The sequence below is a fragment of the Nomia melanderi genome, chromosome 5 (assembly GCF_051020985.1).
Source record: "Nomia melanderi isolate GNS246 chromosome 5, iyNomMela1, whole genome shotgun sequence".
NCBI classification, from domain to species: Eukaryota; Metazoa; Arthropoda; class Insecta; order Hymenoptera; family Halictidae; genus Nomia; species Nomia melanderi.
This window is the reverse complement of record NC_135003.1, coordinates 6,647,801-6,665,800: the sequence shown is the minus strand read 5'-3', so window position 1 is coordinate 6,665,800 and position 18,000 is coordinate 6,647,801. Positions and strand designations below refer to the sequence as shown.

The following is an 18,000-nucleotide window of genomic DNA, read 5'->3' as shown; positions in this document are numbered from 1 at the left end:
AGTACGTGTAACGCGACTAGACTATCAATATGTATGAAACGTCATTGGCAATTTTGGTACAAAAATATCTCTACTCGAGTGGTACGTCTTTCTAGTGCAAGAAGTAAAGGAGAAACTTTTTAAAAAGTGTCTAATTTGTTACTTTTGGTATTTGATTAGAATGGTTAAGTTGTTGAATAGACTGAAGATTTAGAATATTTTTGAGGTGGATATAGATCTTTATGTAGTAATTTCTGTTTCGTTATTTATAAAAATAGGTAGGTGTGTATAATATGTTGCAATACATATTATATTTTTAAACAGCTAGTGTGACCATTGATTTCGAATATTTTTGAACGACAAAATGTCAACGGATGTAATGTTTCGTAACGAAACGATTTCATTGGGTAAATCGCGTGACAAACGTTCTATCGTTTTTCCAGCCGCGCACGCAGAGATCGTTGCCTCGTTGCGGGTAACGAGTATCGTTTACAACCAATTTTAGGGCAGTTGATGGCAAATTACGTGCAGCGCGACGCGACGATACAGATTTGAGCATTCATTTCTCTATTACAAAGAGCACAAGCAAGATATTCAACACTGTATTACGTTCTATCGACGTCAAACGCCAGAACTGCGCTTATACATAATATTCCATGAAACATTCTCACATATGACAATAAGTTGTATAATTGTATATTGTATAATAACCATTAATCTTTTATTGTTCGCAAAAGAAACAAATAATTATTTCCTAAAAATATTACGGTAATTACATCTATTTTCAAAGTACGATTCACGTTAGTTAAGCAACTCCTAACATCGAAGCCAGCTTCGCATTAAAGCTGGATTAAGACCGGAAATGAAGCGTGGATATCCGCACGATGCGGCACTCGTAATTACGCCGGTCGCAGAAGTCAAGTGAAAAAATTAGTTTCGGACTGACGAGCAGTTTTTCTCTCCTCCCCTCGATCGTATCCTCCATTCAATCCTCCATCGTAAAATACGCGAGACATTTATTGCAAGTATTTAACCACATAATCCGGGGAAGAAAGTATATAGACCTATAAAACATTCAATAAAATACGAACGAAATGGGAAAGGAAACATCACAAATGTCGATGCGACATAATAGGAATTCAATCTAGAATTTTATTTTCACGATCGGAGTGATTCGGTTGTTTCCTTGTCGATTCTCCGACTATTCCTGATACAATATTTAATCTTCTATTAATATCGGAGATCGATAACGGAACCAATCATTCTCCAGTTTCATTTGAATTTCTCGGGGTGGGTGTCCACGAACGAACAATGATTCTGGAGGCTGTTCAGAACAATGTTGTCTCGGTACTCGATGTATCCAACGTATCTACTTATATAAAGATAATATTTCTTAAATTGTACACTTCTAGAAGACATTTAAATTTTATTGTATTATACAATATTCAAATCAAAATCGATTTACGTAATTATCTAGCACTGGAAAAATAATATGTTTCTCGGTACCTTAAAAATGAACGATTTTCAAATTATCGAACTTAGATCTTAAAACTTACAATTCATTAACCTGTATAATAAAGTAACTGTTATAAATGTAATAATTAATAGTAAAATATCTATTACAACTATAGTAATTAATAATATAGTAAATACCTATCACAAATATAATGATTAATAATAAAGCACCTACAACAAGCATAATAGTTACCGATAAAATACCCATCACAACTATAACGATCAACAACGAAACATTCCAAAACAAAAAGAAAAATCTAAATCCGCATAGCATTCCTAAGTGTATTTATCAGGATGTCCAGAAGAAGACACTCGCTGTCGTTTACTATTGACAGTGACGAGATCGTCGGTGCTCCGTCCGTGCCGGAAGTTTTCGTTCATTTGTTGACACTGCCACGTCGAGCAGATCCGTACGAGCCGTCGAAAGGATACACACTCCACTTTAATATATTTTTCACGGGAACATGGCGGGGGGTGGGTGGAAGGCGAGGGCACGTGGTGGCAGGATAAACTGTATACAAGCCCGACGAAAGAACCGGTGCATCCGGCTCTGCGGAACCGCGCGCCATGTTGCATCCGGGCGTAACACGGTGTCGTGACATGTTGTCTTCGGGTGTCGTTAAAACAAACTGTGTTGACACGCGTCGTTGATTTGTTCGCCAGTTCTCCCCGTCGCCGCCGCCATCGCTGGCTATCTTGCCTCGTTTAAATACGAATGTTGTGTTTACAATTTCTCGACCCTGTTAACGTAAACTGGAGTACAAATGGAGCTGAGCATGAATGAACATCAAGCAACGAATAGAAGTGTTGAGACGTGTTGTATGTTTGGATGTCGAGTTAACAGTTAAGGAATTATATTGAAAATTATTTTTCAATATTTTTGGCTGAAGGGATTTTGTTTCGAGGTAGATCATTGATGTAGAGATTCGATCGAGTATTGGAGGATATTTGACGAAGTTTGACACTTTCTCTGGGAATGGTAATCCGTTAATTAGTATAACCTAATGTAGTTGCAATATTTATTCTTGCCCATTGTCAGTGTTATTAATAAACGTGGTTAACTCTAATTTTGTCTGACTATGGAAAGTCTAAAAGTTAATAGTTATAAAATATAGAAGGTATATATATTTCTCTTATCTATAGTATTTCAAAGTATATATAGTATTCGTCTAGCTTAAATCTTCAAAAGTTCTATTTGTCTTCGCATTACAATATAGGTTTAATTTTAAATACATTACCTGTATAACAATGTAATATAGAAACTATGTTACAAAATTACTAATTGCATAATCTCAATTGTTTATCAATTGGCTACAAAATATCTAATCTTAAATTACTTGCTCGTTAAGCAGAAATGCAAATCCCTTTCGCTAAACAACCGTTCACCACGCACACGAGAGTCGTGAAACGACGGCTCCACGGCGGCAAGTTGCAGTATCATAATTAATGATTCTGTTTCGCGTGACGGTGCTCGTCCGATGGCATGTTAAGCAGACAATAGAGCAGGTCGCGTAGATCTGCTCGGAAGATGCCGGTCAATAACCGTGAAATTAAGCATTCCGCCCGCACAAGCCGCTTTCCATCCGCGTATATATTTACCGGTTATACTTCCTGGTGCTGGCCGAGCACGGTTTCCGGTCCCACCCTTGCTGGAACTTCGTTTCCGGGACGCGGCGACTCGATTTTCTTCTCTCGCGACTGGCCATCTCGCTCTTAATACTATTGCCAGCCTTGCCTTTCTCGTTTCCGCGATCTTACTCCATTTTTTGCGGAAATTGCTATATTTTTTTCATTCATCAACTCCTGTGATTTGGAAAGATGTAGTATAGACCTTCACAACAGTCTGTAGCGTCTCGAAATTTGATTAACCCTTTGACCTACAATGTCGTGTCAGACTCGTGACGAACATTTTAAACTGAATTTAACAAATCTAAGTATTATTTTTTTTTTTTAATATAAACTAAATATTACTTTTCTATTATCAATCGTCAACCTTCGAAGTAAACGTGGGCATAGAATAAACGTCAATATTTTTGCATTTCCTAACCAATTATTTACGATAAAACAGTCGTATCGATCATAGTTAAAAAATCAATCATAAACCAAGGGGTTAATGTACAAATTTCATTGCTTCTTGATTCATCGACGAGTGAAGAATTGGATCGAACTGATTAACGATTGTTTATTTGCTCGAAAAATGTTCAATACAAAGTTTGTTTTTAATGTATTTATGAAATAATTAATGGAATACTCTGTAGACGAACAGATCTTTAATCAAATGAATTGATCAAATGATCTTTAATGTATGAATTCAAACAAATCTTTAGAAACCTATTCATAAATTAAGAAACTTGAAAGATTTCAATGATTTCTCTTCGTTTTTCGAAGAATTACGTTAAAACATCGCGTGGAATCGCGATCTTTAGGTAATTAATTAATTCAAATTGATCGCTATTTAATCGTTTACACTTGGAATTAAAAGTTCGCTTGTCGGATACGGATGCAGCCTTCCGGTTTCTGCTCCCGGACCCACTGACAATGAGGAAAAAAGAACAAAGAAGGAGAAGAAAAAGGAACTCTTCCTTTCGCGAGTAATTATTCTTAATTAGTCCTCGTCGGTCCTGCGGCTTCGTTAATCGTGCTGATGGAACTCTTCCGCGGGATTTCGATCGGGAATTATTAAAACGCTGCCTACAAGATCCAGGCTATTTTTCGATCCCATTTGTTTTCGCTCGGGAAGAATATTTATCGATACACCGGAGGCTACGCAAACATCCGGATAACACGTTCACTGGCCGACATGGATCGTCTTATCGAGTGATTCTCGCCAGGTTTCGGCTAAACATTGATTAGAATAGACGCTTCAACGAGCGTGTCCAAAATTTTTGCTGTTCGAAATTTGTGCATAACGGAATATTCTTCAAAATAATCTACTAAACTCATAAACAACGAAAATTTTCGAAATTATGAAAATAATTTAAATGTTATTCACAAATTTTTTAAATTCGTTTGTAACTTTAGTATATTTCCCAAGCTCCATATTGAACTCGCATAGCATAAAAATTTGTTTAAAATCTATATTTATTTGAATTATTTTAGACCCTACAAGAAATTGTAAATACTCATATATTTTCTATAGATTAATTAATCGAATAATAAATCATTGGCAAACTAATCATTTTTGACAAATACAACAAAACGATTACATACGATAGCGAGGGATTGTAGAGATTAATGTTACGAATTGAACGACTGGTACGATTGTCGATAAATGTAGGTCATCCCTCAGAGGTAACAAATATATCAAAATAAAGTTTCGAGAATCGTGGTTCCCCGAAAACCCACCACTTCCCCTCACCATTCGCCAATAATTAATTCCGTAGAGCAATTGTTCCTATTGAATTATGAAATCCTCGTTACGGTTTCACCCTCGCAAACAAGGGTTAATTGCCTGCTACGAGGGGCCGGTAATCGTTTCGAGAATGATTTCGAGACCCAATTTTTATTTGTGCCCTGGCGAAAGGGTTTTGAGATCGCAGTTGGAATGGTCATCAAGTACCTAAACGACCACTGATTGGTCAATACGCGATGTCCGGCAACTGCGATTTATTCGGTGAACCGGAAGTCCACTGTTGTTCCTTTGTCGATAACTCTCTTTACGAGTGTCACGTCTGCATGACGCGAGTAAATAATTTGCATAATGATCGATAGACTGTTTCATTGATTTTGTAATGAAGTTTTTTAATCGAAAGCTACAAGACGTGAATTTTAAGGAAAAGAAACTGTAACTTCATTGTTTTCTTAACAAAGTTCTTAAAATTAGAGAAATATTCCTTTTTTGCATTTCGTTTTTTATGTAAAACTCTATAATAATATAAGTTTATATAAAAGTCTACAATGTAGAGATCAATGTGTTCTTATCCATTCTCCTTCATAATATTTTTATTTTTCCAATTCTGTATTATACTTTCATTTTGGTTAATTATACAATGCATAATAATTAAAGTGCGGATTTTATGCGTTTAATAGGTATATGATATAAAAGCTTCATTGGTATTTACAAAATTATTGTGCTGTTGTTATTGCAGCAACGCAGATAATGCAAGAAGTGTACCGATTAGTGATATCGATTAGGACTTCCGATTAGTCCTGGAATTTGTAAACTACCCTACACCAACTAGTACTCGCGTGAACATCCTCGTTCGTTATAACAATCCCACTTACAAGAACTTCGAAATTGAAACTCGTCGCATCGAATGTAACTCAAACAAACAGGATTAATTAAACGAAAAGCGTAGCATTCTCATATTGAATCAGTGAAACAAAATGGAACATTAGTATTTACACATCTTTCTCTCTTTAAATGCGACTGATTTACGACTGTTTTTTCATGATTTCTTCAATCTACAGAACGTCTACCATTTGAAAAATAAATTAAATTAAACAAACTAACGAACAAAGATAATAATTAGTGATAGTAGTATAGAAATTAGCGAACGTGGCGTAAAACGTTGGCGAAACGTGCGTTCGCGCGGGAGCAACGCAAGAGCAAAGTCGTGCCTATTTCTGTTTTCCAGCCGCCCCCTCTATTATTTTTATCTGGCCGTCGGCTACTTATTTTCGTGTTCATATGCATTTTCTGCGGTGCGTCGACGTTCCCGGGGACCACCTCTATTTTTACGTCATCCGTGAAAAAGTGTCCCCGAATGGCTCATGAATATCGTGATACCACCCTCGTCGGTTGCAAATCCGAGCGTCCAAAAACGCTTTTGATGCCTCAGAACGTCGTATTTTCGATTCTCTACGAGCCTGTCAGACGTCAGACGGCTGAACCTTTAGTGAATTAGATGTTTCAAGCTATAAGAAAGAACAGCGTTTGTTTGGTACACGTTTTTTCTCGTTTGGAGACACTCGAAAATGGTCCCAATGCGAACGTCATTTGTTGATGTCGCTGCGATCGCTGGAGCGCCGCCATATTGTGTTCGATGTCGGAATGAACACGTAAACAGAAGATATATAGTACTTCGTAAAGACTACAAATACTTTAACACGTTGAACACCGCACGATTTCATAGAGGAAAATACACAGAATGGAAAAAATATAATATTACATCATTTGATCGAATCACATTATTACTATTCCACGTTCATCTAGCTGAATGTCATCGCATTAGGTAGCATTATTTGTAATATAGAAATGTTTTCATATAATCATCGTTTAATTGAGTGAACTATAGTAATTCGATTTGGTCGGGGGTCACCGGTGACCCCCATGGCATTCAACGTGTTAAGCAATTATTGCAACATTATTTGGAGTAATATAGTCTATGATAAATATACGAAGAACAAATGTTGCGAAATGAAGGAAAATATTGATTGAACACTCTCATATTGAAAAGCACCGTTTTTCACATTTTTACCAATTGAGATTAAGAGTTTCATTGCATTAATCAAGGAAAAGAAATATATTTCGATATCACTTAATTTGTTTCATTTCACTGTGTAACTATATATTTTACGACCGTATACGCGTGGAAGGTCTATGGGGAATAAAATGTAATTTTCTTTGACGAACCATCGTCTATCATAGACGAAGAGAGACGTCGAATTAAGATCAATATCCCGCGACTCAATGAACTCCTCATGAATCTAATAAGAGTCCCAGTATTTCATTCGACCAGAAGCTTTTTATCGGCCCAAAGAAGAGGGGGATAGATTCAACAGCACGATACGAGAAATCCATACCGTTTTATTTACTCTTCCAGGCCATGGAAGAAGATACAGTTCAGCGGCGATAGTAGAGGCTATTTATTTTGAGGGAACCTTTTGTATCTCGTGGCGTACCTTTTAGTTCGCACTCACCTTCGTGAAACACCTTCTTCATCCCCCTAAAACGAATGGGAAGATATTTTTTATTCCACACGAGCGGAATAATAAACTTTTCGCCATTAATCTTTTTCATGCTCAGACTTTTCTAGATCCCCAAAATTGAGCACTTGCATAAACCATGGATATTAACTTTACATCATTAGATTTCATAGGTTAATTAATATAAACAATCTATTATTTGTTGTTTACAAATTTTATTAAAAAGAACTCACACTTCTGGCATTTATAACATCTACAATAATACTAAAAATTATAGAAACCATAGGTCTGAAAGTGAAAAATGGTATGACTCCCAAGATATTTCTAAAACTTAAAAGAGAAATAATTCTGGAAGTATAACAGATTATAATGTTCAAGATAGCTTTAAAAATTATAAGGAAAACAGTTATGGAGGTATAACAGGTTATGATATTCAAGATGATTCTAAAAAGTAAATGAAATACAGGTCTGAAAGCTGAAACGGAGACAAGAAAGCTTTGCATCTTTAATAAGACGTGTCCTGGCTCTGCGCCGGCTAATCGAATAATCCTCATATTTCCTTTGTTTCGGCAAAGAGACGGCCGCCCACAAACGTCCATGACTCGAAAAGTTTTGAGCTCGTTAAGACCCGGTCTCTAAACTTCCACTGAGACCGGACACACCTTACTCCTTCAATAAGCCTTGGAAATTGTGTCCGTGTTTCCCAGCTTCTAGCGGAGAAGTTGGTTCAAATTTCCTAGAATTAACCGTCCTGGGACGGAGAAGTTTTATTTCACGTGTGATCTTGATTTCATAAAAATCAAATTTCCGGGATATCATTTTTATACGTTTCAATAAAATATTAGAAATGTCTAAGTAATTCAAAAATGAAGGAAAACAATTTTAATCGGGAAATGTTCAGTTTTAGAGTAAAATCAAATTAAAATTATACAGATTATTTTGGTACATATTTAAATCGATAATAATGTCAGTATTCATTAATCTTTCTTTCTTGCCTGCCCTCTTTATTGTTCTAAAATTATTTTGTCACAATTGTTTCAACTATGAAAGCTAGCGATTGATTCATTAATCTTCAATGGGGGAGATTGGATTAGAAAGAATCGAAACAGGAACAGATGTCGCATGGCCAGACGTAATAATTATGGATTGATTATTCTCGATTAAGTCGATCAACGTATTAATTATTGTTGCTGCTGTGAATGTTGGTTAGTCGATGTCGGAAATGCATCTCAAATAATGCCGAACAATTAATCATAAAATATAATGTTTAAACAAAAAAATTAATAAATACAATTGTATAAATCAATAAATTTCCTTGCAGAAAAATAAAGAATAATCTTCAGAAAGTGAACAAATATTTTCATTTATCTAGGTAAACATATTTACTCAATAAATGAGAACAAAAAGTTCTTATTATATAAAAAGGAAAATGTTGTTAAATAAAATTTTCCACATAGCCGTGGTACGAAAAAAGGAAACCCTATAAGAAGAAGACATTCGCGCAGCAGTGTCGGCCGGTTGCCTACTTTCAGGGGCGTTCAGTACCGTGCAATGTGTAACCCGATACGGTTGCGAATGAAACCATCCATTAAAAGAGCCACTTTCCTACCACGACATAAAAATTTCTTCCGTCCTTCTGCTCTGATCCAACCGAACATCTTAACATCTTATCCGAAGAAGCTGCACAACTGCAAATGAACAATCCACTTGAGTTATTAAAAGCCAAACAAGAAAGCAACCAAATAAAAATACATTTCTTGCATTTTATTACTCCTAAAAATTATTATTATTCTTAAAAATCGTTCATTATTTTCCAAACCAATAAACAACAATTTTATAAGCCTTCCAAATTCGCCGTTACATTTTAATTCATTTTAGTTTCATTAGTACATTCTCACTTCAATTGCAGTTCTTTTTAATGTTCTTATTCTTTAATTACTATTTTATTTAATATTGCATGATATTAAGAGTTTAATATAAATTCGTTTAATCCCAATTCGCCGGTAATATTTTTTTTTAAATATCTACTATTTATTCAGAAAACACTTACACGTATACACGTTAAAGATGAATATCCGAAACTTCATAAAGCATAGAGGTGATAATTTCAACAATAAGAAATCGGATAAGAAATATTTGTTTGATGTTTTATTTTGAAAGTGTGACGAAGTGTTTCGGTCTCGCGTGGCGGCAGCATAATTTATCCCACGTGACTGGTAGCGTCGAAATATCACAGCGGAGGAGCCCTCATGAAGGATTGGCCCCTTTATTATCGCCGTGAAAATTTATGGTTGCCATAGATAAATTATCTGTCCCCACGTCTTGTACGAGATAGTTGTAACAAAAAGGGCCACCGTAATTTTTCGTCAATTCGGATGCGCAATCACCGTCGACGAGATAATCCTAATTTACATCTTGCCCGCTATCCCGTTCAACATCAATCATGCGTTTTTTTTCGTGGACCGTCCCGTTGGAATGAGGAAAATTCGTGATTTTGATACTGGATAAAATGAGCACGGTTATATTCGAAGACGAATTTAAAAATACTTTGAGTCGGTGAGTCGGATTTCATGTTCGTGAAAAATTCAAGAATTCAATCTTCAGGAATTGACCCTTTGCAGGCGAGCATTTTTTAAACTTTTAGAAGTTCTTCTCATATAAGACTGAAACTACATCGAAATATAAATACCAAAAAAGAAGAAAACCACATATCAGTCTCTTATTATTGAAATAATAAAATGATTTACTTCCAGCTTTCAGATATGAAAGCTCGAAGTCACCATTACGGCGGCATTCGACCGCAAAAGATTAATATTTATTACAACTATATTCTTCAAATTTCACCACCCTTTATTACGGTAATTGTGAAAATCTTACGATTTCAATTGGATCAAGCCATTGTTCATTAAAAAAAGGATAGATCGAATGGAGAATAAATTAAAAAATAACAGTAACATCTAGGTTGAATCGAAGTCAATCTAAAATCGAGTTTATGAACCATCTAAATTTAACAAAAATCCAATCAATAACTTCAAGGATTTCATACAAAATAAATTAAATCTATAAAATAGTTTTTACAGCCAGCTGAAGTACAAATAATTCATAGTTATTCTTATTAAATGTTTCTCCAAGCTCTTGCAATAACAGCTCACCATTCGATGCCCCAACGTTGCGGCGAGCATACGTAAAATTAGTGGAAAACTTAACGTTCCGTTGCAAGATTTCTTCACTCCCCACACGATTATTAATCGCCCGCTGCTAACTAACGTTACATTAATCGTTCGTTCCGCGTAACGGCGGCTCGAAGCGAAACGGGACGATGTCAAAGTGCGTTCTCATCGCGGGGCGAAAATTTATCTGCCATTATTCCTCATTCGGTCGGTTCTCCGTTGGGCGATTTCCAAGAAATCGTGGAAGCTCGGCCGGTTTTATCATCTCCAGCATGTAAACACTGAGACAAGACGTCGGACTTGCTCGTTCACCCTCGTTAGCGGTTCTAATCACGGTAATCGTGTGAACGTTCGACGATCGTGCGAAAATGGGATTGGTAGTGGCTCGAGATCGTTTAATGTAAACCATGGAAAGAAACTAGAGATCGAATGAGTTTTTCAATTGAATGATTCGAGAGAATTCTGTTTTTGATCTGAAAGATGGATTTCTCTGCTAAATTAAAACTGAAGAGTCGTGTTTTACGATATTACAGTAGAATCTTGATTATGTGATTTAATTGATGACTAACAGTCCACAGAAATATTTGTAAAATATTTGTAAATTATTTATAAATATATTCTAAGAATTATATACAACCAAATTTGTAAAATTCAATTGCATAGACGTCGAGGTACAATCTAAGAATCTGAATTATTGAGATTGTAAATGTTCAAGACTCTGAAGTCTAGAATTAAAACGATCTAGATCAAGAAAAGATCGTTATGTTAATCGAGTTCTTGTTGTAATTTTGTCCTAGTATATAATTGCACATTTCAGCTGAAGAGATTTTTATGTATTTAGAAGGATTGAAGATTATTCGTGAAATGTAAGAGAACGTTTCGATTGACGAAGATTAATTTAAAATTATAAAGTGATACACTTCTGAATTCAACGAAGGATATCAAGAATAATAATTCCTGTCTTATCCAAATTTTATCCTATTAATTGGACCAGGCGAAAAAGCGCAACGCATTGGTTAATCGTGTCAAACAAAACTTCACATTCCCAAGAACGGGATCATTAAAATTAATAAACAACACCGGTAGAAGATGGAACGGTGGCGTCCTGTTTAATTGCAGACGTAACAAATGTTACGCAATCGTTAACGAACGAGCGGACCATCCTGCGATAATTATTCTAATCTTGTTACCTTGGCGGAAATAGACGCGAGGGATCATTGTTTAGAACAATCACGGATACTGGAAAGTCTTATCAGGATATGTAAAAAAAATGTTCAAGTGTTTTTTGACCTAATTATGTTTCCATTTTGTTTAACACATTCCGTTAAAGATATTTATATTATTAGTGCTTTCAGTGAATTATTATTTACATTATTATTATTGGTATGTGTTCGTACTCTTTCGCGAAAAGATATTTCAAATATGTAGATAAACTGGGATCTGCGACAGGGTTAAAATGGCGTCGGAAGCCGTGGCGTCTGCAATTAGTCATATTTAGCTACGTCCAGAGATATAAATTATGCTTTCGCAGAATGGCCAGGCGCGCGAAAGTCTGGTACACGGCTCGTAACCCCCAGAATTACACTCTAAAGGTCTACACCCACAACTGTACTGGCATTGCGTTCCCGCGGGATCGTTTATAGTCACGGTTCCCCATGAACCCATGTTACGCCAATCCCACGTTCCGCATGTGCGAACTAGGATTTTGCGAACTCGTTGATTCATTTCTGTAGCAAAGAAATCGATTAGCAAGGGGCAATTACGTTTTTGGACAGTGCCTCTTGTGGTTGTTCCTTATGTGTTTAGGTATTTCTGTGATTTAAGGTTATTATTCTCCTTTGTAATAATATTAATATTTGGTGCTACTTCAGGGTATAGCATGGTGATGAACTACTATTTGTCTTGACGATTAAACTCGAATAGTTTCACAAGTGTCACTATTCTTAGATACTAAATTTCCTGGGTGCAATTATTCTCGAGTAGTGAAGTACTTAGGTGTCATTCGTCCTGGCCATTATAGCTCTACTAAGTTCCAGGGATACTACTATTTTGTTACTAAATTTCTAGGATACTACTACTTCCAGCTACTAACTTTCTAAGCTACTACTATTCTCAGCTACTTTCCTATGCTACCACTGTTCTCAGCTACTTTCCTATGCTACCACTATTCTCAGCTATCAAAATTTCAGTATTGTCAATTACCCTCAAACACTAAGATTTCTAAGCGATACAGGCACAACAAGATGCTGACAGTCGTGCACCCTGGACCTTAAGACAATTATTCTCTTCTCGGTCACTCGGGCGCTCGAACCATTCAGCTGGTCACTCGTTTCCCCACAGATCCCCGGCCACCCTCTTTCTCTCTCTCTCTCTCTCTCTCTCTCTCTCTCACACACTCTCTAATTGGAGAGGCCCAATTTCTGTATTAGCGGGTTACGCGAGGGTCGGACAGCGGCCGTAAACGGATTACTATCGCGTTACAGTACTACTGACTGTCAAATAAAATATTCGTCCGGCTGTTCGGTGCAGGCATGATAAACGCTTTTACGGCCGGTCAAAGGGCGCTTATCTAAGTTCAAGGTAACAACAGGAGGCTTGTCCCAGTTGCCTCGTCCGCCTCCGCCCCCGCGCTATACCGTTTTCGAGAGAAATATACGACTTCTGTGACTTGAAAAACTGTGACCCGTAAAGTTTAGAAGCTCTGGACCTGTTACTAGTAAAAGAATCTTTGGTTGAGAGGAGAAAATGAATATTCTTAGCAGAATGATTGGTGACTTATCAATTCTAGTTTCTATTTACAAATAGTTTTTCACTTTGATTAAATATTTTAATTATTTTTTTATTAAAATGGTATTTAATTTTAATAATTTGGTTCACTAATATAATTCTCCATAGCATACTTTATACTTTGATATGAAGACATAACGAATAATATTAGACAAAATTAATGGAATGTGCCAACCAACGAAGACGCAAAATTATCGAATAACGCTCTGACACAATTATTTATCAATTATTAATTATTCTCCGCACGGCCCACGAACAATCTATACTCTTATTTTCTATGGAGGGAAACGTCCACGGACGGAAGTAATATAACGCAATTGGTGTCCATTAAAAAACAGCTAAAGCCTTTCGTTCTCTCCATAGAATGCCGAGTTTGTGCTCGTTTTATGATCCTTTGTAAAAAAATTGTTTCTCAAGTTTCAACACGTAAAAAATATAATATTAAGAGACAAAACAATTTAATGACAATAGATTCTGCTACAAATGGAAAGAAGTTTGCGCGTCAATGGCCGACAAGTCTCGCATACAAGAATCAGTATTGTCGTACTCGATGACGCTATAATGCGAGAAATAAAGAGGCTAAGTACGTCAAACGTCTTGGAACTGTTAGTTACCACTTCAACCATCATGCCACCCAAATTCAAACGACATAATTGTTCATAAAAACTCAAAAATTCAGTTTTTCAGTAAGACTCCCTAACAATTTTATTTAATCTATGAGAAGCAAGAAATGTTGAAAGGATCAATCGTTGATAAAATATCTTGAATTTTCAAATATCTTGAATTTTCAAATACCTTGAAAATACAAATTTTTTTGAAAACATTATTTTTTGGAATTTTGACGAATGTTCATTCAACAGTCAATACGTTAAACGTCTCGCAGCTGCAGAAATAGAAGTGTGGCAAGAAAGTGCCGCCTAAAACCGACTCGAGGATGGAATTTCGATGAAATTCCTCGTGAATAGAGGCCCTGTTCAAGGTTTTTCGTTGAGAAAATCTCGCCGCTGCCTCGCATACACTTGCGATTGGTCTTCCCCGTAAAGTGCTCGCCACGCTTTCGTGTACGGGCTCTTTGTGACTCGCGATTCGCTCCGAACCCACTCGTATACGATACAATTTCGGGGGAAAAAATTTGGGAATGAAGTTGGTCGAGTGCCTGAGAAAAGAGAGTAAAATGTCACGATCCATTTTCGTGACGCATCCTCCCTGAGAATGAGTCTCTGGAACACTTCTTTGTTGAAATTGATTAATTCGTTACATTTTTTTGCGAAATTTCTAATGTTTAAAATGAAAAACATTTATGAAAACAATGTTGAATAACTTCTAATAACTTTAAATTTAGTTTCAGTTTCTAGAATACAAGAATCTTTTAAAAATTTAATTTCCAAATGAAATGAATTCTTTTCTTAAAAATAAAACTACCCCTTCAGAGGTCCTTAGAGGTCAACACAAAACTATCCCTCTTAAAATAACTCTTGAACTCTTTAAACCTTAACAAAACACTATGCTAACCTAAGAATATACTTTAGAAAGACATAAACCGACGAAACTTGCCCCAAATGTAAAACTACCCTTACAAACAGAAGAAACGGAAGCAAAATACGATACTAATTTCATTCCAACCCATAAAAAATGTAATTTAACTTTTCAATTGCTTAGATTCAGCTATTTTAAAGCCTGGAAACATTTCCGAAAGGATGTTTGGTTAGCGATTACCCTGCACCCTTCCACCGCGCCACCCTTATTGGTTTAGGATGGTCGCTTTATCTCTTCGCGATAGTAACGATACACGTCAAAGCACATCTGCGCCGAAACGACAGTTTCAACAGAGCTTCACCTCCCAAAACGATTCAAGCGCTAACACAACAGTGCAACAGTTTCCTCAATTAAGTCGATTAATGTCTAATTAAGCCACCCCGTAGGCGTAACGATTTATATACACGATCTGCTTCGACGTTCCTGGCGCATTTCCTTTGTCGCGGCCATATTTGGCGCCGCTTGTTATATCGTGTCAATTATTAAGACGCCGATTAAAATCTTCAAGCAACGCTGTTCTGAATTGTTATTCTTCGATAAGTTACACCTTTCAAGAAACTATAAAAAAGTAGACGAAGACTGGAATACATGGAACGAGTTGGAATTCATATTACAATGAATGTAACTGAATTAACTATTCCAGAAAGCGCACTGTTTTTCATCAAACTAAAATAAGATTAATTACCAATTACTTTTGTTCAAATTTCCATTTCTAGAACCATAATAAACAATACAATCTTATATTATCTTAAAATCAGTAACAAAACATTCTCTTCGTCAATTCTCAGGATTCTAACATAAGTTTTCTCATTCGAACCTGATTCACAAAAAAGACAACCAAAAATTTATTCCCCTTTTAAAACTTCTCACAAACTATGAAAACAAAAACTCCTGAGATCATTCAAACTCTAGCTATATTCAACCTTTAAAGAAATGCATTTATACGATAAACAGCGAAAATTTACCTCTATCTTCATTATCAAATTCCCGCATCCAAAATCGATACTCGGAACCCGAACGCCAACGAACTATAATAAATACCGCGCATTTCCGTTCCTTTTCCAGCCGGGAGCGTTCTAAGCGCGATGGCGCGGGAATAATTCATCTTTCATGTATGAAACGCAAATCGTTTCCGGCCGGGGTGCGGAGTGCCCACCACTGCGCGTGTCCCGCGAAATCCGCTCTCTCCCCTGTTAAATAGACGTTTGGTTTTCGCGTCGCGTGCCGCGGTCCACGTGGGATTCCCGAAATATTCGAACGAGTCGCGACTGCGCCGTGGTTGCCGCGAGCCGGCCGCGCGCATGCGCCAATACACTGCGCGGGGCTTCCCCGAACCGCATCTTCCGAAACAACCCTCGAGATGCGTGCTCAGTGACGAGGCGCGCCGCGCTCCAGCCGGACGTTGTTTTTTTATTTTCGATATATTTCGGTGAACTCCTCCTCCTTCCACCTTCCTGCGATTTTAATATTCAATCGGGAGGATGCTTCTTTTCGTCCTCCGCGTTTGAATAATTGAATTATCGTTCCGTAGTGAGAACCGTTGAATTGTATATTAGTGAATGCTATCGGTGAATTTTCTTTGTCGAATAATATTTGTTGATCGTGGTGCGACATGGGTTACATGCAGTGTTATTGAAAATTGTTTGAGGATTATTACTGATACTTTGGTGATCGGTCCGCGGGAAGATGAAGATCAAGGAGGAGAATCATTATGCGAAACGAAGCATCGAGTATTTCGGTAATGTTTCTTTTCTTTCGTTGTTCTTTTTGTTTGTTTGCCGTTTATTGGTTAATGTATTAGGGTTAGGATTATTATTGGAATTTGTGATCTGGATTGTTGGTTGATGGTAACTTTTGTTGTAAGAATGAGGGTGATGAGAGATTGGAATAGATTAGTAATTAATTTTGTAGACATTGTCGATAACTTTTAATAAAATTGAGTATATAGTAATATTATTGTGTTTATAGTACGGAATTAATACTGATAATCATGGATGCAAAATTTATTCCGTTTTTAGCGGAATAACTGAAATTCATGCGCTTCAGGTTTTATTTGAAACAAGTGGTTGTACACTCTAGTTTCCGGGAAACGGCGAATGATATTTTCAGTATAAATAGTCTATTATATTATACAATACGAGGCAGGCATTATTTGCTAATGGTCGAGCAGAGAGGAACAATCCTCGCTACTCAAATTACCGCTCAATTAAGCGAAATTCCGCTGAGCCAAAATGGGAACGCAATTGTTTACAAATGTGCTCCAGTGTCCCACATATCGTTTTAAGGGATGTTACACCTGATTTCAATAAATATATCCGACATCGGTGTACAACAATAGATGAATTATAAATTATAATGAATTCATGACATTCTTTCGTGACGATCGACGATGAACAATTTATAAAGAGACGTATAATTAATTAAAATTTCTTTATTTTCAATCCGTAATGGAATATCTGAAACGAACCAAACATTATCAGAAATATGAAACTTTCCAATATTACCACTTTGACTATTCAAAAGTATAACATTTTTGACAAAAAAAAATGTCTTTAACTTACAAACACAAGTCTTTTTCCAAGAACTCCACAATATCCCTTCATTATATTCAAAATTGTTTCCAGATTAATTATTCTTTTAATAACCCTCAACTTCGTGTAATTTATTAATATTTTATTTAAAACCATGAAAACCTATTTATACATTGAAAGTTGAGATGTATTAAAGTACCTATAAATGGAATGAAAAGAAACTTTAATGAATAATCCGCCAGCATGATTTCAATGAAAAGCAACTAGTCATCTAAGAGGGTTGTGGAGGAGGGATGAAAGCATGGAATCCGTTGGGGATTATTTATAAAGCGTCCTTCGAGAATTCCACGAGGCAGGCATTTTCGTGCATTCGAAGGCGCGTGTTGCATCGTGTCCTGATGCACCCGATGCGCAGGATATGCAGTATGCTAATCGTATGCGGGCTCCCTCGCCACGCGGCGAATACAAATGGGGCCCAGCTGCCGCCATCTTTGCGGCATCCTAGCCTCTTCTCTTCTCCGTATCGTCGCTCAAATCTAAATATTTCCTCGACGAGCCCTGCTACAGCCGTTTCATTTGTAGCATCTCGCTACAAATACCTTTTTACCGCTCGG

At 36.6% G+C, this 18,000-nt stretch overlaps 1 protein-coding gene across 3 annotated transcripts in view; it reads left to right on the top strand.

Moving 5' to 3' along the window:
* stumps (DBB domain-containing protein stumps) overlaps positions 1-18,000 on the top strand; it is a 50,287-nt gene that overhangs the window by 17,936 nt on the left and 14,351 nt on the right. Inside the window, exon 1 of one of the 3 annotated variants that reach the window (XM_076367919.1) lies at positions 16,239-16,593. The exons of the other annotated variants lie outside the window; for them this stretch is intronic. Within the exon in view, the coding sequence (XP_076224034.1) occupies positions 16,542-16,593 (52 nt within the window). The 5' untranslated portion in view covers positions 16,239-16,541. Of the gene's footprint in view, positions 1-16,238; positions 16,594-18,000 lie in introns of those variants that run through there. 3 annotated transcript variants of the gene reach the window in all.